Source organism: Rhinolophus hipposideros, assembly GCF_964194185.1.
Source record: "Rhinolophus hipposideros genome assembly, chromosome: 9".
In the NCBI taxonomy this organism is placed as follows: Eukaryota; Metazoa; Chordata; class Mammalia; order Chiroptera; family Rhinolophidae; genus Rhinolophus; species Rhinolophus hipposideros.
In genome coordinates this window covers 7,139,188-7,162,402 of record NC_138055.1, presented here as the reverse complement: position 1 = coordinate 7,162,402, position 23,215 = coordinate 7,139,188, and the positions used below count along the sequence as shown (strand labels likewise).

At 39.9% G+C, this 23,215-nt stretch overlaps 1 protein-coding gene across 8 annotated transcripts in view; it reads right to left on the bottom strand.

The window, feature by feature from the left end:
• MRTFA (myocardin related transcription factor A) overlaps positions 1-23,215 on the bottom strand; it is a gene marked incomplete at its 5' end in the record, with an annotated part of 176,073 nt that overhangs the window by 42,956 nt on the left and 109,902 nt on the right. The window contains one exon of one of the 8 annotated variants that reach the window (XM_081058623.1): positions 18,041-18,248. The exons of the other annotated variants lie outside the window; for them this stretch is intronic. Coding sequence (XP_080914749.1) covers positions 18,041-18,248 — 208 coding nt within the window. Of the gene's footprint in view, positions 1-18,040; positions 18,249-23,215 lie in introns of those variants that run through there. 8 annotated transcript variants of the gene reach the window in all.

Below are 23,215 nucleotides of genomic sequence, written 5' to 3'. Positions count from 1 at the left end.
TAAGATAAGCTATTAGAAAGTGACTGAATAAATTAATTTGATTTCAGAGAATAGGGGAATCTAATGTAATTCAGTAAGTCTGAACGCTTCAAAGAAACAGGAACTAATGAAAACTATGGCTATTATTCAAGAATAATTTTGAAATATCAATCAGCAGCCCTCCTAAGAAACCACATACAGACAGGGCCGTAGGAATGTATTAATTAAGCAAGCTTCTTGACTGAAAACTTCGTGCTTCATGAAATCAAAACTTTAAGTCAATGATTCAAGTTTTTTATGGAGAGTAAAGGTCTTTTTTAGCTTTTATCTTGAAACAGCTCTAGTTCAAAGAGGAAAGTTTACCTAATACACCTTTTCCCTGTCAAAAACGAAATGAAATTAAAGTTATTTGAAAATTCCATCCTGCCCCTCTCAGCAGCTGACTCCAAATTCCATGCTAATCTGAAATCTGACCAAGTTCTCCATTCCAGTACACAACTGCCCTCCATGAGTGTTATCTCAGGTATTGCTACAACTTGATTGTAGGTCTGTACTGTTTTACACATTGCAGAACCCTCTCCTACTAACTCCAACAATCTTTATAAGGAGGGGAAAAAGGGATCTAAGCAGTAAGCCTAAAATTATGGTAGTCCACCTAGGCTTTATTTTGTAGTTTATCTGTTTGCTTGTGCTTATGTACAATGATCCTTCTAAGACTTTCATTGGCAAAGAAATGGATATTTATATGACTATCCTCTTTCCTTAGTCTATCTTAATTCCTCTTAATTCTAAACACTCTAAAAAAATGCTTGATGCTTCTGACCGTAGGGATTACTCATTTTAGAAGAAATCATTTAATAACTCACTTTCAGTAAATAATATTAAGAGCCATACGTTCTGTATTCACTGCAAAAGGCACCCAAATCAGGAGTGTATTTCAGAGGCCATACATTTAATGCACAACCGCCCTCACCAAGAAATACCGAACACTACTTCAAATGATTATTTTCACAGACAGTGTTAGACCAAGGAGATTCAAAAAAGTAAGAATTCGACAAAATCTCTCCATTAATCTCTCAACGTTTAGATTTTCCTCTCTGCTCCCCAAGTCAATAAAAACAAAACAAAAATGCCTATTTGTGTACAAGCATGAGTGTTTATACTTTCACTTACTGAATTCCACAAAATTAATGTATCAACTGTTTTGAAATGGGTCTGTGCAAACCAACCTATATATAGAAAATAAACAGATGTTTTTAAAACTGATGGATGGTGAACCAACTGAGTTTCCTGCCAGAAAAGGATTAGAATAAAAAGAAAAGAAACTGCACTCTAAATTGGGGGACATGGGGTTCTCCACTCCCTGTGGAAATTATCAAGTTTTCCACCTGTTTCAAACAAAGGTGATCGGTTGTTATTTGAATAACTGGCTACTTAGGAAACCAAAGCAAAGGAATGAACTTCACATATTTCTGCCCTGTAAGACCACGGAAGTATGTTGATGGCATTCGAACAGTAATGCCCAACAACTAGACAAAGCAAACAATCGGGTCAATCAGGGCTGGGAAAGAAAAAAGCCAAAATAAATGTTGTGTTCTCAAGCCCAGCTCTGCGGCTTCCACCGGTTGGTAGTCCTGAATTTCACTGGAAAGGGTGCTGCGTAAAGTTGTTCCTCCTTTATTCATAGTCATCCATGACTGATTCCACCAAGGCTGCCAGAACAAGGAGATGAAATAGAAGTTATGAGGGAAGTAGAGAAGAACAGGACAGGGGCATGGTGTGAAAATGACAGCAACAGACCAGAAATCCTCCCTCTGCATCAGCCTTAGCTCAGTACGACCTCTTCAAGGAAGGCCGTGACTGTATACAGGGACATTCCATTAACATCAGCCCTAACTCAGAAACACTGACAAGTCTTTTTCTAATTTCTGTAAATTTGGATATGAAACTTTACATCAAACCGAATCAAATGAGAATGAACTGGCCACAACTTTTCAGACTATTTATGTTACAAAAGGCTCCAAAACAAACTTATTGACAAATAAGAGAAGTACTCCTTGGCTAGAAGTTACATGCTACTCAAAAAGTACTGTATTAGGAAAATCAATGAGGTTTATATGCTGGAGGAGACCAAAAAGCAACCAAGCCTTCTTAAATATCTTTTTTTCCCCTCACTCCGATAGTCAACTCTAACCTATGGAGGCTCTCAAACTTCAGAGGGGGAAATTGCTAGCCAGAAAGACTGACCTGACTGGAGTTAAGTTTGAAAACATCAGTTTTCCAGTGACCCTCACACTAAAACAAAATATTAAAATAAAAAGGCCCACTATACTAAAAATAAATTAGCAGATGTCATTTCTGGCATTCCTGAGATACAATACTAGAGGATTTCCCCATTTTATTTTAATTAAATTTCATGATGCTTACTTCAATGACTTAGAATAAGGAATATTTTGGCTTATCTCCTTATGAATCACAATCTACCTCACTCTCAATAATGGACAGTAGGCAGAAAATCAACAAGAATACCAATGACCTGAACAACACACTCCACCCAGCAACTGCAGAATACGTAATCTTTTCAAGCACATGTGGAACATTCTTCCAGGACAGACAATATACTAGGCCATAATACAAGTCTCAATAAATTTAAAAGAATTAAAATCATACCAAGTATGTTCACTGACCATAATGGAATTAAATTAGAAACCAACAACGGAAGGAATTTCGGGAAAGTCATAAATATGTAGAAATTAAACAACACATTCTTAAAGAGCAATGTGTCAAAAGAGATACAAAATGTGATAAAAAAAAATACAGCAAATGTTTAAATAAAAAAAATTACTACAGTAAAAGACACATTGCCATTAATCCCTCTCAAAAGACTTCCCCTCGCTTCGAACACACTTATTCCATTGTTCTCGCCACTTTCTGAAGCAGTTCTGGAAGTTCTCTTTCGTGAGTGTCTTTAGTTGTGCTGTCATGGCTGCCTCGATGTCCTGAATCATTTTGACTTTGGGAAAGAGCCAGAAGTCACACGGTGAGTAAGGTGAATGAGGACACACCATAATGTTTTTATTTGACAGAAATGACAGTACCAGAAGTGGTGAGTGATACGGAGCGTTGTCATGATGAAGGATGATTTACAGCACACTTGAAAACACACCTTCCCTCTCAACCATAGCTCACACCCAACTGACTGCACCAAACAATTTCCAAGTTGTCACACACTGTTACTAAAGTTCGAAGCACCACTTTCCATATTGAAGATCCCTGCCTTGCTGTTGCAGTCACCATATTTTGTGATCAAAGGCTCCGTGTCACACATCGCTTCTGGTATGGCAATTTCTGTCAAATAAAAACATTACGGTGTGTCCTCATCCACCTTATTCACCAGATCTGGCACAGTGCGACTTCTGACTCTTCCTTCAAAGTAAAAATGACCAGGAAAGATAAACATTTGGAATCGATTCAGGACATGGAGACAGCCACAACAGCACAACTAAAGGCACTCACAAAAAAGGACCTTCAGAACTGTTTCAGAAAGTGGTAAGAATGATGGGATACATGTGTTCAAAGCAAAGGGGAGTATGCTGAGAGGGATTAATGGCAAAGTGTCTTTTACTATATTAAATATTTTTATTTAAACATTCACCGTACAGTTTGATCACATCTTATAGATACAAAAATCCTCAACAAAATACTAGAAAGTAGAAGCCAGGACTGCAACCAAATCTTCTGTATCCTTGTCCTTGTATTCTTTCCCCCATTCCAGTGATTCTCAACCCTTACTTCACAAATCAAATCATCTGAGAAAGTCTTTACTTGGTTCAGAATGGGGCCTGGGCATCACTGTTTTTCAAAAGCTTGCCAGATGATTCTAATGTCATGCCAGGTGACATGCCAACTGATGCCCCATTTTGGACTACTTTGGACTAACTTAAGTTCACTTTACATTGGGAAATTAAACATGTCCCATCTATGTTTATGATACCAATTACAGATCATGTCAAGTAAATACTACTAAGCAGATCTAGTTAACTGCTTTAAAGCACATAATCTTTTGGTATGTACTGAACAATGATTCAATATTTTTAAGTTAAAATATTCGTTTTAAATTTATTTAAAAGTTTATAATAGGAGGGAACTTTCATTTTCCAACACATCTCTTTCACAAAAATTATTTGTCGTCTGCTACTGAAGGTTTATCAAAGGGGAAAAATGGTTAAACAACAACCTAATAAAGATATAAAATCTGATATTTCTAGACTCACTTCTGTGAGTTTTTTATCTAAATCTAATGCATGTGATATGAGGCATCATCTTCTAAGTTCTCTTTTATAAATAACCTAGCACATTAAACAAATATTGTTAAAATTAACTTCAGATCGTACATTCTTACTCTAAATTCTGTTCCTTCTTAAGTCCCCAAAGCCTGATCTCCTCATAACTGGTACATTTTCCTCCTCATTAACCTTCAGGCTCCAGTCCCAGAATAAATATGTAGATACAATTCAAGTCAGGTATAGACACAACTACCTCTAGCTTCAAACTGGAGACTGTTTTACTGGAAAGATCAGAGAAGGAACAGTGTGGATTTTAGCCTTATATGAAGCTTAGCGTTCTGATAATTAGAATATTCATCTTTACAGCAGTGAATTATACCTATTTTATTGGTGTATTTTATACTTCAGTTTATCCTATATACCTGAAAAATCATTTAGTGACACCCAAATTGTAAAACCACACGACCTATCACTCAGAACCAAAGGCTATTCTCTGAACACTCAATTAGTTTCATTCTTAGAATGTGTGATTCAAAGTAGGCGAAGGGTCCTCCAGAAGAGGATATTCCTCGTGTTCTGCCGCCTGGGTTACTTCGCAGAATCACCACCAAAACAGGAACTGGGAGTCGGGATGGGGATAGAGTTCTAATCCATCCATTCTCTCATTCATTCATCTAACAAATATTTACGAGCCAACTATAAGCATATCTCATTTTACTGCACTTCGCAGATGTTGTTTCTTTTTTACAAATTGAAGGCAAGACCCTCCAGCAGCAAAAAGATTACGACTCACTTTATTGCAACACTCGCTTTATTGAGGTGATCTGGAACCAAACCGTCACTATCTCGGAGGTCTGCCCGTACTACGTGTCAGGCACTGCGCTGGGTGCTGGATTCATCTGTGGACCCTGCTCACATAAAGCGTTTAGCCCACTGGGATAACAGACACCAAACCACATACAAATGAGTACAAGTTATGACCAATGCTTCATAAGAAAGAGATAAAAGATGTTAGAGAGATCAGACCCTGGAATCTATAGTTTCTCCCCTTTAATGTGCTGCAATGACTTTTTACATTTCCTCTTTACTACTGTACAGTCAATTGTTTAAGATACTAAAACTCCTTGAAAAACAGAACTCAGGGTAAACTAGAAATAAGAGGAGGCACACAATTTCATTTATTCACTTTACAGTTATTTGCTTGCTCTAGGGTTCACATACTAGGTGGTGAGCACATCTATTCATCTCATAGTCACGCCTGATTCAGCTCTTCCTTAGTTCGTTCCTTGTCAAAACTTTCCTCAGGCATTCAATCAAGAAATATGAGGGTCTACTCTACGTGCCAGATACTTGGCTTGCTGCTGGGGATATAGTGGTGACCAGACAGAGAGAGTCACTGCCTTCAGTGGAGTTGCTACTTTCGTGAAGGAAACGACCAGTAAATAAGTACTTAAAAGAGTGAGGAGTAGTTTCAAAGAAAACATATTCAGACACCACATCCCAAGTAAGTGGTTTGACTATTTCCATGATTCAATTCACGCATTCAAAGATCTTTCGTACTCTCAAAACCAGGGCTGGGTGCTAGAGACACTTATGTGAAGACATCGTTCTCATCCTCATGGAATTCTTACGTCTAATGGGGAAAAAAGGGACTCAAAATGAGTAATTACAATGCTACAGGAAAAATACTGGTATCTCTAATACAGATTTTTACTTAAAAAGTCAGGAAAATTCAACGTTAGCACACACACCCTACTACTTAAGGGCCCCTGCCAAATTCAAGTCCTCTCAGCTTACGTGTGACACACATGTATGCATAAATAATAAAAAGAAGTGTTGGTTTCTTAAAAAACTATAAAAATTCAAATAGTTATCTCTTTTTTTTAGGTGCCATGGGAGTGCAAAGGTGATGCTACCCAACACTGGGCGTCACAAACAAAGAGAAACAAGCCCCTTTCTATGTGGGTAGAACTAGTCAACATATAAACTGGGCCTTAAAAATATTTTATCCTCGTGATCAGTTTGTATTAAAGTTTCAGGTAGTTTCTTGATGTCATTCCCAAGAAGTAATACTCCTGTGGGCCCCTACTTCCTGTCATCTCCACAAGTCTTTCCTTACAGAGCCTAGATGTACAAGAGCGGTGTCTGGTCCCTTCCTCCTTTCTGCTGCTCTCCTGCTTCCTGGTGTTCACTCCTGACCCGGCCCTACAGCAGCCCCAGAATGTTTTCTCCTCCTGTTTCTTATATATAATCTCCTCAAGCTTTCTAAACTAAGTTTGTCTAGTCCTTTTCATGATTAATTTACCTTCTTCACCTTGGGAAATGAGCCTGAATGGGTTAGCACAGTGTACACTGCACCAAAAATGTATTTCTGGCTTGTGCTTTTAACATAAACAACAGCATTTTAAAGGCCCAGTGTATTCTATAATTAGCCCTACCCTTCACCAGAAGGGCTTACGGTCCACCTATGATTTCTGGGGAAACAGGCAAGCATTGCATATTGGGTTGGTTATGTGAATATTATATAAGTTCCAAGTGAATGCAATACACTTATAGAATTGACCATGAAGGGGAGACCAAAGAACATCAAAGAAAGAACCAAAAGACAGGGGTTCCAGTCCTGGTTCTGTTGCTACCTAATTAAGTCACTTAACTTATTTTAGCCTTGATTTTTCTCACTGTAATACAATTTGGAAAAGAATCCTTGCCCTTTGAAGCTCAAAAGAACACAATGTATATGAAAAGCGCTTTACAAAACAATAGTAGAATATAAATGTTTCATTACAGGACTTTATATGAGAGAGCTTCTGTCTAGGACAGGAGTAAACACCTGGTAATCTGGTACCACACCTGCCAACAAGATGCTTAATCCGCAAAGTAAAAAGGCTTTATCGCAAAACATCCTTATTTACAATCAGATTTCAAGTTGTTCTGGGACAGGCACAAGGAGAGGAAGTTGGAGGAGAAAGATGGCAGTGAGGGGGAGGGAAGGCACTGGAAGAGAAGGGAAGGGAAAAGAGAAAGGAAAAGAGAACTCTTTCTTTTTAGAAGGCAGCTCTGGAAAATGTCGTCAGTGAAGAACCATGCTCTGTTCCCAGACTCTAGACAACTTGGTATGTATAAACAATACTCAGAAAGGGAGAAGAATCGGTACCCATTCATTAATAAAATTAAATCTACAGTGAGTGTTGAAAGAATGCTCCTGAAATTCTAAGTTGTCAATATGGAAATGGCAGTTAAAGGACCCACAAAGTTCCATTCATCTGCTGAAATTCAGATCCAGATTTAAGACAAAAAGGAGGGACTGGAGGTGAGAAAAAGAAAGTTAACTCTCTGGGATCCTACTGATCCACAATCTACAAATCATATGGCTACATGCAATGTGGTGTCCTGGACTGGATTTTGGAACTGAAAAAGGTCATCAGTGGGAAAACGGATGAACTCTAAATACAGTTTGAAGTTTACTTAGTAGAGTACCAATATTAATCTCTTAGTTTTGACAAATGTACCCGGTTATGTAAGATCCTAACAGTAGGGGCAACTGGGTAAAGGGTACATGGGAATTCTGCACTGTCTTTGTGACTTTTCGTAAGTCTAAAATTATTCCAAAAGAAAAAGTTTACTTTAAAAACCCATGGATTTAGGGGCGGACGGGTGGCTCAGTTGGTTAGAGCATGAGCTCTGGGCAACGGGGCTGCCGGTTCAATTCCCGCATGGGCCAGCGAGCTGCACCCTCCACAACTAGAATGAAGTCAATGAGCTGCTGCTCAGCTCCCAGGTGGGTGACCAGATGGCTCAGGTGGTTGGAGCGCGTCCTCTCAACCACAAGGTTGCCGGTTCAACTCCCACAAGGGATGGTGGGCTGCGCCTCCTGCAACCAGCAACGGCAACTGGACCTGGAGCTGAACTGCGCCCTCCACAACTAAGGCTGAAAGGAGACCAACTTGACTTGGAAAAAGTCCCGGAAGTACACACTGTTCCCCAATAAAGTCCTGTTCCCCTTCCCCAATAAAATCTTTTTTTTTTTTTTTTTTTTTTTACTCTTTAACTTATCCACCTTTTATTTATCATTTCTCACATATCAGGTATTATGCTGGGTGCCACAGATACAGCGCTGAACAAGGGAGACACAGGCTCTGCTCTTTGGAATTTACAGAAATTCAGGAAAAAGATCATTTGAAATCCATCGAATATTAGAAAATGGCAACTATGTCTTACTTCGTCACATGGTGCAATGAACTGAATTGAACCACTTTTCTCTGCTGTGCTCCTCATACTTTACTCCGTACTCCTCTTCTATCAATCCTTTTTTTTATTTGAATTTATTAGTTTCAGGTGTACAAGACAAGGTAATACTTAGACGTTCATCATTTATATCCCTCACACTGTGAACCCCCCTCCCCCCATCCACTATCCCTCCGACCTCACACTGAACCATCACATTATATATATAAAATTATAGTTGGCATTCATTAATGTTTAGCTTCTGGTGTACAATGCCATGATCAGGCATCCACAGTGTCCCTGAGGTGGTCTCCCAAATGGGACACGTGTCCATCTGATACCCAACAAAATCTTTACAACATTATTGAATACGTTCCCCAAATTAATTTTCAAAAACCCTGAGGCCATCTTGTGGTTACCAGCTGCTTCCTAATCCCTTCACCTTCCCCAATAAAATCTTAAAAAAAAGAAAAACACCATGGATTTGATTCTCCCTTCAGAAATATATGTGAATCAATTACTAAAACCTATCAAAGGCCAGGTTTTTGTGTTTTTTTAAAAGATTTTTTTATTGGGGAAGGGGAACAGGACTTTATTGGGGAACAGTGTGTACTTCCAGGACTTTTTTCCTAGTCAAGTTGTTGTCCTTTCAATCTTAGTTGTGGAGGGCGCAGCTCAGCTCCAGGTCCAGTTGCCATTGCTAGTTGCAGGGGGCGCAGCCCACCATCCCTGGTGGGAGTCAAACCGGCAACCTTGTGGTTGAGAGGACACGCTCCAACCAACTGAGCCATCCGGGAGCTCAGTGGCAGCTCAGCTCAAGGTGCCGTGTTCAATTTTAGTTGCAGGGGGTGCTGCCCACCATCCCTTGTGGGAGTCGAGGAATGGAACTGGCAACCTTGTGGTTGAGAGCCCACTGGCCCATGTGGGAATCGAACCGGCAGCCTTCGGAGTTAGGAGCATGGAGCTCTAACCGCCTGAGCCACCGGGCCGACCCAAAGGGCAGGTTTTTTTCAAACTGAAATGCTACCATGTCTTGGACAAAAAGAAATTGCTGATTAATTCCTATAAATGATTAATTATGAGGAAAAAATAATGGGTCTTTTAATAAAGTCAATTTGTAAGATGATTTGTGGCATAAACATATACAAAGAACGGTAATGTTGCAAAGACTTGAAGACAGGAATTCCTAATTTTGTTTAAAATCACATATACCAAAAGCCATCTTTAATAAGATTTCAAATTTGATTAAGTTTTATCAATATGCTCAACATTTATCCCTTTCACAATCCCGTATGTTTCTCTTCCATCTCTGTATATAGGGTATAAACATGAGTTAAATTATCTCTCTAATTATCTGCTTTAGAAATTGGAAATAACACCAAAAAAAGGTAAACATCTTCTATTTAATTTGAATATCATCAGGGATACAGGCAGAGAGATGAACCATCTTCCTGGTTTGGTAAACCTGGGCTACTTATGCGTCTGATCTAATTTACAAACGATAAGCTTATGAAAACCTAACCTGAGCTACTAAAATATGCAAAATAAGAGGTCTCTATATTGTACAACAATACTTATAAAATGGTGAAAACATGCATGCATCATCTTATTTAATTCCAAAACAAACCTATGGGGAAGATACTATTTTCACCCTATTTGTAGATGAGGAAAGTGAGCATTAGAGAAATGAAGCAACTTGCCCAAAGTCATAAAGGGCAGAGCAGAAACTGGAACCCAGCTCTCTCTCAATCAACAGCCTGAGCCCTTAATCGCTATTGTATGTCGCACTTCTCTTCTTTCATAAACACACCAGTCCCCCATGTTTAAAAATGACACCACACTAATTGTGCTATCGGTGTGATGTGGCTGGAAAATGATGATCTATATACTTGCTAACCGGGGGAGAATCCAGGTGACTTCAGTGAACAGCATATGATATTCAGAAAAGGATCCTTATATTCAAATTCCAAAAGGAACAGAGACTCTAACAGTGCTCACATGTAAAGGTCATTTAAAGGGGCTTCTCCTGGCGACAGGAGGCAGTCTGGAAAGATACAAGAGAACTTGACAGGCCTACTTCCCACTTGGCTCTCAATGCAGGAACATCCATAATGGAAAGGCAGAGAGCACCCACTTCCTGGTACAACTTCCTTCCCGCATTCTGCCAGGGGTTCTTCCCTGATACTAGGAAGGGAGATTCTGGGTTGATTCATTCCTTCACTTATGGGACTAATATTTACCATGCACCTATTACATATAGGCACTGTGCTAGGTGATACAGCAGTAAAATGGACAGAAGAGGTCCCTGCACTCACAGAGTACATGTTCTAGTGGGGGAAACATAATTTAAGTTATATAGATTATAAGTGCCAGTGGCACATGAAGTGAAGAAAAAGACAGTGGAATAAGAGAACAGAGAGTAACCTAAGGTGGTAATTTTAGAGTACACAGGGAAGGCCCTTCTGAGCAGACAGATGACTCTTACGTAGAAACCTAAATAACATGATAAATCATGAAAAGATTTGGCGAGTGTTCCAGGTGACAGAAATAGCAAGTGCAAAGGTACCGAGGTGAGATAAGGCTTGTCTTGAGAAGGAAACTAAGATACAAAAAAGGAGGAAACTGATATGTTAAAGTCCTATGTTACATATAGTCACTGTGTTGGACGTACTACTACAGTGACTCTTGAATCTCAACAGCTATTTGAGATATGTATTACCTCAATTTTACAGATGAAGAAAGAGGTTCAAAGAGGTTAAGTAACTGCTTGCACAGCCAATAAGAGCTAGAGCCAGAGTTCACACACAGACTGGCCTGATAGCAAAGTTTGTACTTTTTCCACATCACATGTAATGCCAGAGTCAGAGCAAAAATATTGATAATGATAAATAAATCAATCAATCAAACTCCCACATCCTCAGAAATCTGGGGCTCACCATTTCATTTCTGGGAGCTGCTCATCTTCCCCTTGAAGTCATCTCCTTCTCTAATTGCAGCAGCCAGATTTCAAACTGCCAGCTACTTCAATGTAATGAGTCCCCATTCTGAGGATTTATAAGGCAGTGTTCAAACCATTCTATCCCATAATGCGAAGCATAACATGTACTTGCACCAGATGTCTGGATGGGGTGAAGATAAACTGGGAATGTGTTTCCTTTAGACTGGCAGGGCCATCTGAACAATCCCTCCCGAAGTCAAAGGCCAGGAACAGCCTTTCCCAGCTGCATTAGTTCTGCACGTTCGCCCAGAAAATGTGGGCAGCCTCAACTCTCACTTGCTATTCCCTGCTGGTATTACTGGTGCTGACATTTTGCACCCATATTTGTTGAGGGCAGGTGACAGGTGAGCAGATTTAAAACTTGGAACAGGAGAGTTATTCCACACCACGCCAGAAGTGACAAAAACATTTTCCCTTAAAACTATATTAGAGTTCTTCTTTCTATAGCTTCATAATATGGACTTGAAAAACATACAGCATGGCACAATAATCATGACTGAAATAATGAGGGAAAGGCCTATATCCTCATATAAATTTGGTAAATACTTAGAAAGTCAGTTTTTTTTCCAGTGAAGTATTTCAAACTCTTCTGATAGGCTTTTCCTATTTAGCTTCTTGATATTTTTAAAATTAACTTTCAAAAGGTGTTGTAATAATTAATGACATGTAAGTGACACTGTGAGGGGGGAAAAGGTAAATGCTAATTAAAATAATTTTTCAAATGAAAAAAATTTTTTTTCTATGGGAAGGATTAGGGAGCAGACAGGTAATTAGAAATTAGGCCAAATGTGTTAAGAAACACACACACACACACACACACACACATACACATTTCATCAAATGTTCTTCAAATGTTTACATGTAAAGTTCTCTATGGGTATTTAAAGACAAAAACAATAATTTTTCACCCTTAAATCCTAGGGGACATAAAAATATATCTTCTTGCCTCAAACAATTAAAGAAATATTTTAAAATAAATTTTGGTAAAGGCAACAGCAAAATTTTTCTTCTCTATATTAGAATGAAATCCATAAAATTAAACTTCATGCAGGATATGAAGTGTGAAAGTCTACCAGCTAAAATTATTGGAAGGATTAAAATTCTCAAGATCAAATACATAAAGGAAAAGCCAGTCTATGATAATACAGTAGCCCATTTAACTGTAGGATTTTCCCACGCCCCATCCCCCAGATTTAGTGAAGACATCTCAAAAGTAAAGGCATATGCAACTGTCAGGGAGTCCATGTTGTCAGAAGAACTGCAACTTTGTATTTCCTGAAGTTTGTGTGGTTGAATTTGCAAGTGGAACATTTCATTACTGCAGGTTTTGCACAAAATTTTACAAAACAAACCTGCATTAAGTTAAAGCAGAACTGAAACCTTTCCTGGCCTTTTCTGGCCACTTCAGGAATGATTCCTATATATTTCCTCATCACAGAATCCTCCTTTTTATTTAGATGTTTGGCTCCTTCAACACACACCCTGGGTGGAGGGGACACACCAGCGCCAAAGCTAAAATGGAAGTAGAATGCAAAGTGATCAAACTATTACCCACTTACCACATACCACACTTTTCCAGCGTAATTGTGTGATGCAGGCAGTGCCACACCTGTCGGCAGACTGCTGATTTTTAAAATGTCCCAGAGACTAGCTTGCAGTTTCCCTCCTCCTGTATTTTCATATCATCCCAGTATTAACATCCCTCCCTAAGAAGTCTCACCCTAGTTGTTTCAGAAAAATGCTTTTGACTTGGCTGAGCAAGACCTCAGAGCAAGACCCCTCTTTTGGCGTCTCTTCTGCCTGTCCTGGCCATGAAAGCAGCCAGAACTACAGCAACAGCTGGGGATCATTAAACGACAGAAATAGCTTAGGAGACTCCATTGGTGTGTGAGTGGGGGAAGGAGAGGCTCAGTATCAGATTTTAAAAAATCAAAAGGGCAACAGGAAAGGGGGGTGGGTGAAGCCTAAGGAGAGTGTCACACCCAACTTTCCTTTACACAGTGCAAAGGGATGTACAGAAGCAAAGGAAGGGACAAGTGCCCGCAGCCTAACTTGCCTAGCCCCGACCTATTCTCGGATGGAAGGTTTACTCAAATCTGAAAATGTAGGTCAGTGAAGACAGGCTGGGGTGAGAAGGGAGGGGAGTTGTGGCATCTCAAAGGCTAACCCTGGGTCATCCCCAGTCTGGAGGAATCACTTTAGAGGGTGTGAGTCAGTTCTGGAGTTGACAATAAAAATCACCTCCAAGATGGGGTCGCGGCATGGCGTATGAGAATGTATACCAACCCTTAAGTGGGCTCAGAGACCAGCCCAGTCCTCAGGCATCCCCTCAACTGGGGCAGACCCAACGCTAGATGAAATGCAGGCTCTCCGGGTCGTTCCTGCCAGAGCACAGCCACGCCCCCAGCGCTAGCTTTGTAACCTGGCAGGCCTCCGAAGGTCGGTGCAGGAATGTGCCATCTGCCTGGCCCACTGCCGAGTGTATTCAGCACATATCTGGGGCCCGGGAGGAGATTTAATCAGATCACCCCATGGGAGAGGGCTCGTACGGCCTGATCTATGGCCCTAAAGTCTGGTGAGTCCCAGGGTCTGGGGTACTCTCTCCATCCCCACACTTGCTAGGTTGTCATTTACTATCATCAAGACCTCTCCCACAAAGGCACTCTTTTGATAACTAATCTTACAGAACTGCAGTTTTAGACAGTTCCCCACCTGCGAGCTTCAACAGGAAGTGATTCGATTGCAGATATTATGACTGCAACTCTCTTTGGCAAGAGTGTTTGGTAACTGTGAGGTTACATGAACTTCAGCTGAATATTTTATTTGATGCACCTAATGATTTACGAGAGGAGGCTCCAGGCTGATAGTGATTCTCAACAAAGAGAAACCCTCTCCACAACCCTCTTCTTTCCTAACGCACAAACCTGACAGGAAAATGTGCTCGTGCATATCTCCCAACTACACCAGTTTTGGCTAAGTAACTGTATTTGAACCTAGTTTTCTACAACGAGTCTAAAAACCTCGGAATAATTCGTTCATTCTGAATATTTTAAGTTAATATTAAGAATGGTAGAAGATACAAAGAATAAAATAAATCCACTAGAGGGAAGACTAAAAAATAGTCTAAGTTATAGTTATAGTTCACACATACCCCCCCACACACACTCACATACAGTTCACTTTAAGGCTGCAGAACATCAAAGGACAGGATACACATTAACCAAACGATTGTGACTATAATCACTTCTTATTCTGCGTGGCCTAGGTGGAAGTGATTACACATCAATGTATCTCTCATCCACCTTTAACAGAGTACATTCTTTACCCCAAATGTAAAACAATTAACGTCAAACATATTTATAATCAACAACTTACTATGTACATGCCTTGGGACTAGGGAGAAGGTAGGAACTGAAAAGGAAAATAACCTTATACATTTAGATAATACTTTACAAAGAGACTTTCACATATATGATCTTATTTGACCCTATTAACTAGAATGGCAGGCATCACACCCTCTACACAATGAAAGAAACTGGTGTGCCAACTTTTAAGCAATTTAGCCAAGCTCAGCACTGGCAAGATCAAACCACAAACTTCAGTTCAGGCTCTTGGCTATCAGCTCAGTGCTGGCACACTAGCTGCCTACCACAAAAAGGCTTTTGCCCTCAAGGAATTAATCTCTGACAGCTAGTGCCTTGGCCAGTGTTTCTCAGATGGACCAAGTTTCTTGTTAGTACGAATCTCACCAATCTCCTGGTTCAACATCATATTCTGAATCTAATTCAAGACGATTATAGGAAAAGGTTATTCATTAATAATACTGACAATTAAAAGAGGTGAAATCCTTATGAAGGCCATAATTATCTATATGAGACGGAACAAAACTAAATTAAGACAAAATATGTGTCACTTTGGGCTAAAAACACTTTATTTACGGGTGAGATACTGCCCCCTAGTGCCAGGAAGCACACTAATCTCAGGAGACTAACTCGGCTAATGCATATTAACCACCTACTATGTATAAACAGACTTTGCTTAGAAGGGGATAAACGAGAAAAGGTTAAGCCTGTCAGACATACAATCATAAAAACTATATAAGCCCCTCAAGGAATTTATAAATGTAATGGAGAACAGGAGAAATGTAAAGCAAATCACTCTAATCAAAGACAGTGTTGTAAGTGCTTTAAGAGTTTGCAGATAATAAATTATTAGAGTACAAAAAGGATCAGGTAAGCTTCATGGGAAAGCAGCAGCACATAAACCATCTCGAAGGACTTCAGAAACCAGAGATGGACAGCATGAACCAAGCCCTGGAGGAAGGAAATACTATAAGGTTAAGAATGTAACTAATACGCTCCAATTTAACTGGAACGTTACATTTGTGAAAGGGAGCAGAAGATAGCTGGAAAGGCTGGCTAAGGTCAGACTGTGAAGGGTCTATAACTGTGCTAGCCAATATGGTAGCCACTTACCACATATGCTATTTAAATGGAATTAAATAAAATTTAAAAGTCAAATCTCCACAGCCACATATGGCGAGTGGCTCCCACACTGGCCAGTACAGACATAGTACTGGGCCGCACTATACTAGAAGGGTGTATTAAACCACAAAACATCAATCTTTCAAGGCGCACTCCCCCTCAAAAAATGCAGATGTGATCCTTGCCAAAGCCTATTAATAAAGAAAACCACAGGTCCCAATGTCATAAGCGGTAAATAAAAAAGGCTGGTCCCTATCCTTTCGGGCATTTCCAACTGGCAACTAAAATGAGAAAAGGATCACACATGGCCCCCTAATAATCTTACGTAATTATCTCCAAAAATGTGAAAACACAAAATGAAGAAGAGTCATTTCCACTGGGCATCTCTGAGTATTTGAAGGGAGAACTATCTGTATCCCTCAAACACCTGTTTCAACCCAAAAGAAGTAATATCAGACATCCTTTAGACTTTCACTATCTAATGCACAGACTATTTCTTCTGTGCAATTTACAAAATGCCATTCATTTTTAAAAACAACAATGTGTATATGTACTTGTAGAAAACATAATTTGAGTCCTCTCAAGATTCAGTAGACATTCAGAATTCTAAGTGCAAGGTTCTAAGTATAAAACCAGAAAAACACACTCAGTTGCTTAGGGTAGTTGTCTAAAATTACCGTTCTGATCCTACTATGACAAGTCTGCATTCCTATTTCCTACATACTTCTGCACTTAAAATCAAGATATTCTTGACGATCGGATTGGAAACCCGAAACACTACAACCCTCTGGATTACAAAGTCAATAGTAACAGCCCAAAGATGTAAGTCCTGAGCCATACGTACTGCCTCTCTGCTCCCCACATAACCTTTCTTCTGTTGCTGGGGTGCTTCTTTGACGTTAGTCCAGAACACGCCTACATATTCAAAGAAAGATCGACTGCTCTAAACCAGTTTTCAGAATTATTCTCTTTGCAATCTGGGCACTGATAATCCTTATCTCTTCAGTGGATTCATTCATTGCCAATTCCACATGCTCAAATCATCCTGTCAAATGTTAGTCAAGTCCCAAAGAAATCTCAAAAATTCAAAAGAATTGTCAAAAGTTTTTAGAAAAGCAGCATTTATGTAATCAATATTAGAAATTGTATATAAATTCTGATAATCAGTAATAGAGAAAGGTAGGAGAGGGAAAATGTTGATAATTGTTTTCCATTCACATTTGACAGAATTTGGATAAAGTCCCTATCCCCTTTTTTCATAAGTCAGAACTCTTCTGAAAGAATTTTCCTCAATTTAAAACTCAACATTTCTGTAGAACTCAAATGTGTCCATTCTACTCCCAAAGAATTTTTTTTTTTTTTTTTAGCAGTTTCAGAATTACAAAGAGGGATGTTCAGAAAGGAAAACTCCTTTACGGGTGTTAACCTAAGGAACAGTTTCCAGCTAGCTTTCATACACCTGAATGTAATTTTAATGTCATTCTACAATTACTAAAAAGATTGGCAAGGCCAGTCCAAATTGTTCACCCTAACCCAAATGAACAGGTAGTACAAGCAAAAAGCCTTCCAACTGTTATTTTAAATTACAATGTATTACTGTTATGAGATCTTAGAGTTTATCTATCCATTTTCAGTATTTAACACAGAAGAAACTGAAGTCATTCTCAATAGCTCCCCACTTATTTGTATAGTGCCTATGGCCAGAGTATGTTTTATTGATAAAACGCTGTACTGGACCCACATAAAGGAGGAGAGTCCCACCTTACTACAGAGAAGTTTCATTCTTCTTCCATAACCTAGTTTTGGCACATGAGCTCTGCAATGGTGACAGAAGACAAGTAAGAACGTGAAACATTCTGAATACTGTCCGATCACATACACCCTTACAGTACTATGCCCAGTTACCTATCTGCTGAGTGCTCAAAAATGTTTAATAAAAGCCCTGCAAGAAGAAACCACCCAAAATCAAAGCTTGGATGGCTACAGAGAAATAGGGAGGAGATGAAAGACAGCAGAAAGTTGAGGAGGAAACGAAAGCATGCAAACCCCAAAGGGATAAATACGCCAACCTTCCCGCAAATTGTGACAAGGGGCCAGGCACACTGCTGAGTAGCTGTCCTTTCCCGGCTTCAGGACAATCCACGAGAGGGGCAGGACTCTACACATGCGCTGATGAATCCTGGTCTTCTCCTCCAGCATGCTGAGGGAGTCGCGAGACTCCAAAGGCCAGGATTGCAATAAACCACTCTTCCTTCCCTCACTCCTTAAAGAGGCCATTTATTACTTGCTGAAGGTCTGACTAACTTTAGGTTAAAGTGGGTACTTCATTTCTGCAGCACGAAATGGTTGCAAGAACAGCTAGCTCCCAAGTTTACTCAGGGAGTGGGGCATTAAGAGCAGTGACAGCAGAAGGTCAGAATCAGTAAGTCTCCTGGAAAACATTTCTTCCTGTCAGCACTGGGCCTCCACACAGACACCGCCCTCCTCTCCCCAAATGCCAAAAAGCAGGACTGATTTCAATGCGTAGAGCTGGAAGAGAAGAGGGTTCCCTCAGAGAAAATGCTCGTAGCAACCAACCAACCTCATTCACCCAAAATAGTAAACAGTTGGTTTCTCTGCTCAGAACCAAAAGGCTTCTGCCAGACAAGCAGCGTCACGTGACCAGGTTCCCTCTTCTGTCTTGGGCCTTCCTCCTTTCTTGTGTAAAGTCTGCACCAAGAGGAACAAAGAGCTAAAACACGGTACTATTTCATTTCACTTGACATTTGTTTTTTAAATGTTTATAGATGAAAGATACCAAATTGGGAGGAGGGGGAGGTATGAAGGGAAAAACTCAGGAAGATTTTACTCTGAAACCAGCCATATCACAGCATGGAGAAGAGTACCATGAAACATAATGGTTAATTGGAATGTTCTCAATGAATGAACAAACGAGTGAACAAATAGACACTTCTAAGCAGGTTGCAAATATGTTGCTGATAAAAATCTCTAAAAGATATAGCGCAGTACATATATGATGTTTATTTAGAAAGTAAATAAAGGCTCTTAAGATGCTGAGACAACAGTGGCAGCCCACCAAAAATCTGACATTTGTGCTCTTGTTGACCCAAACTTACCTCACCGTTTGACTTTTCCTTAGCTATCACAGTCCCGTCATTCAAATCCCTGGGCAGGCAATCAGGGCAACACCAGCGGAATGAATTGAAAAACCCACCCAAGCTCATTACGGAAACAGGTGCCACCAGGACACTGGCATTTTCACCTATGGGGGTGGTGGGTGGGTGATAACGCTGGCAGCACAGCAGGAGTCTGCTGTGCCACCATCGTCTTCTCCCCACAAGGTTCCTCAGCACTTGAAAGCTGAGCAAGGCATACAGTATACAGGCGTGGAAGCAACAACCTCTATGCTGAGTGGTTTGTTCCAGCAGAAAAGTAAGTAAAGCACAACAATCAATTGTGTCTCCATGCTCTGCCATGGCCCCTCCTCACAAGGCCACCCGGGCGCTGAGAACAGCGTCCTTCAGCCTCATCCATCCTCCCGGCACTGCGAGATGCTCAATAAATATTTGTAAAATGGAAAGGAAAGAAAAAGGAAAATGAAAGAAAAAAAGTATATATATATATGTATATATATATCTCAGAAATCTTTAATTGAAGCAACAACTTCCCCCAACCAGAGCGCACCGAGATAATTGTCACAGCAGGTCCTCCCATGCCATCGTTTCGCGCTGCCACTGATGAGATGCCATAGGAACTTCACTCTTGTTTCCACCAACTGGCCGATGGCGAAACTGGTTTCATTATACACCACTTAGCTTCCCGATGCGGACAGAAGCTATCTGACGACATTAAGTGAGGGCTCACTACACTTGCTAGTGTCAGAGTACACATACTACCAATAAATACCTTGCTGGCCAGGATGAGGGGCGAGTGCAACTCCCGGAAATTACTGGGGAGAATGCAAATGATAACGTACTTTGGAAAAGTTGGAAGTTTCTTATAAAGTTAAACTTACACTTATCATACAACCCACTAAATCCCATTCCTGGGTAACAGGGAAATTAGAACGTATGTCCACATAAGGACCTGTCTGTGAATATTCATAGCAGCTTTATTTTAATTGCCAAAAATTAGAAACAACCCAAATGTCCTTCAGCTTGTGAACAGAATAAAAAATTGTGGTACATCCACACAATGGATTACTACTCAGTGACCTAAAAACAAATAATAATAATACCCCGCAACTACTGCAACAGGCAACGTGTACAAATCCCCAAAGCATTATGCTCGTGAAAGATGACAAACACAAAAGGCTGCATATTGAATGATTGACTTTACATGAAATTCAGGAAAAGGCAAAAACGACCAGGGCAGAAATAAGACCAGTGGTTACCAGGAGCTGGGAATGGGAAAGGAGACCATGTACAACAGGCGCCATGGAACTTTCTGATGGAAATAGTCTCCATATCTTGACTGTGGTGGTGGTTTACCTTCTATCAAAACTCACTGAACTGTACCCCTAAAAGGGTGACCACTGTTTTATATAAATTTATCTCAATTTTTTAAAAAAAGTAGATGATGAAACTATGCAAGGAGGCAGAATGGAATAGTAGTTAAGAACACAGGCTCTAGAGCTAGAGTGCCTGGGTTTAAATCTCGGCTCTACAACTTACCAGCTGTGTGATCCTGAGATACTTACCATCTCTGTGCCCCATTTCGTGAGGAGAATAGTACCCAGCTCAGAGGTGCTGTCATAAATGAGTTACTACATGTAAAGCACTTAGAGCAGTCCTATTCTGTAAGCATCCGGTACATGCAAGCTCTTGTCAGCACACAATTCTAACATACACGTAAACATGTCTGTGCAGAGAAAAGAGGTGGAAGCGTGGTCACCAGCTGGGTGGTCACACGAATAGGATGATTTTATTTTCTCTCTCCCTTCTGTTTATCTGTATCTTCTAAATTTTCTTTGTTAAACAACTCTCGCCTTTATAATTAGCAAAGAGAATATTTTTTTCTCACAAAAAATAAAAGAAAGGACACAGGGCTGGCACGTAGGAGTCCCGTTTTTCTGCTGTGCCATTAATTATTTAGTTGTATGAACTCCGGGTGTTACTTTTATCTCTAAGAAAGGAGGGGTCGAAGCAGATAGAACGTCCTCCACCTCTAAACAAAACAAAATGGTTTTCTAAGATTTATGGTGGGACTAGGCAAGCTACATTATTTTGTTTCATTTTTCTTTCCATATTTACTGTCTGCCTGCCACGTGCCACGAGGAGCTGTGACACAGATGTAACACCCAAGTCCCTGCCCTCACGGAGCTTATAATACAGGTTGTTCAAAGAAACAGAGACAGACTCGTACCAAGTTATACAATCCATCAGCATGACAAACATTCTGATAGGAAAACAAAGCGGGGCCCAGCTGGCTTTGGAGGAGTCAGAGAACACACCTGAGCCAAGTACAGAATGGTTTCAAATAAAAAAAAAGTTAACCAAAGAGATGAGGAAAAGGGAATTCCAACCAAAGAAGAAGAATGTACAAAAGCAAAAGGTGTGAAAAGAACCATGTCTTGGGGAAAGGAGGATAGAGGGAAACAGAGAGGGGGCAGTTTGACAACAGTGTGGAAATGAGGAGGGAGGGCTGGTCAGGAAGGAGGAGATGAATGTTAGGACTGTTGATAATCTCCAGAAATCATATGGGACTGTAACTGTTTCATTCTTATTCAAATGTCTATATATGCCACAAATAAACCTGATAAATATTAGTCTAAGATTACTTTACTACATTTACAAATATAGCATATCCTTACAAAAATTTTATAAACAAAAATGTCAGTTCACTTCCATTTTCCATGGTTAATTGTACACAGTTGTTCACATTCAATAAATATTTACTGAGTGAGTGTTATGCATATGCTAGGCACTGGGGAGAAGGGAAACACAGGCAGTAAACAAACGAACACCAAAGCAAAGCAAACAAGAGAACCAGATCACTTTTTCTTCTGCCCAAGACCTACCGAGATGTGTACCCTCAGAAGCAGGACAGAGGCATGTGATACAGTGGCTGAGAACTTCACCTCTGGAACCAGACAGAGCTTTGTCCAAATTCTTGCTCTTACCATCTCCCACCAGACTGGCTTGGGGTAAGTCACTTAACCTCTCTGAGCTTTCACTTCACCTGGAAATGGGGATAACATCACCAAATTCTTAGGGTTTTAGGGTGAATTTAATGAGACAATCAATCATCAGTGTGTCAGAAAACATTCAGCAAATGGTTCCTTTTCTTTTATTATTGTTTAATTTTAATTTTCCACCTTTAGGACAGCCCATGATCTCCCACTACAAAAATACTGGGTAGAAAATAGGGGGAGCAAGGTATAAAAAAAGATCTGTTTAACATTACTAAGTTAACATCTTAGTGAATTCATCACTGTTTTCTTATAAAGATGTCATGCTTGGAACTAACATTCCTTTAGGATTTCTCAAACTGTTAATATCTGCCTACATTACATGGCCTAGTAAATTAAATAAAAACCATCACCCAAAATAGGGAGCAAGTCAGTCTCTCCTGGGATCCATCGCTCTGACTCTTACACTGAGTCATTTAAAGAGCAGAGACAACGCAAAGTGCTGATAAGCAGTCAGAACACAAATGTGGAGCATTTGCCAGAGCACACTGCAAACCAACCGTTTACTGCAAGCAGAACTTTCTGAAATAGAAAAACCAAGACGGAAGGAGAGTTTTCTAGCTGGTTGTACCTTTGAGTAATCACAACTTCCAGGAGAAAAGAGGCACAGCGATTAATATGTTTCTCAAGCAAACACACAAACAAAAACAAAACGAAACCCTGCTGCTTGCCTATAATCACATGATCAAAATGGTTTAACCATCTTTTTAAAATGTTTATTTCTTACAAATGACTTTGAAAACAATTGTCACTGAAAGATTCTGAAGGCAGGACATACAACGCAAAAGGAAAATGCCTTCTCTGTGACCTCAGACCTTAAGGGCCAAAATGATTTTATTTAAACTTTCCCGCATAAATTTCCTTTTGCAATGAAACCAGGCAGTCACACTTGAGCTCAAACAGAAGAGTTTAAGAAGCAGAGGAAAACCTGAACAGAATTTTCAAGTCCAGTGTATAATTTTTTATACTGAAATAAAAGTCTACATCTATAAACAAAAAGAATACTTCTGCATCTCCTTCTCTTATTAGTGGTTTACAGTCTCCATTATAAAGA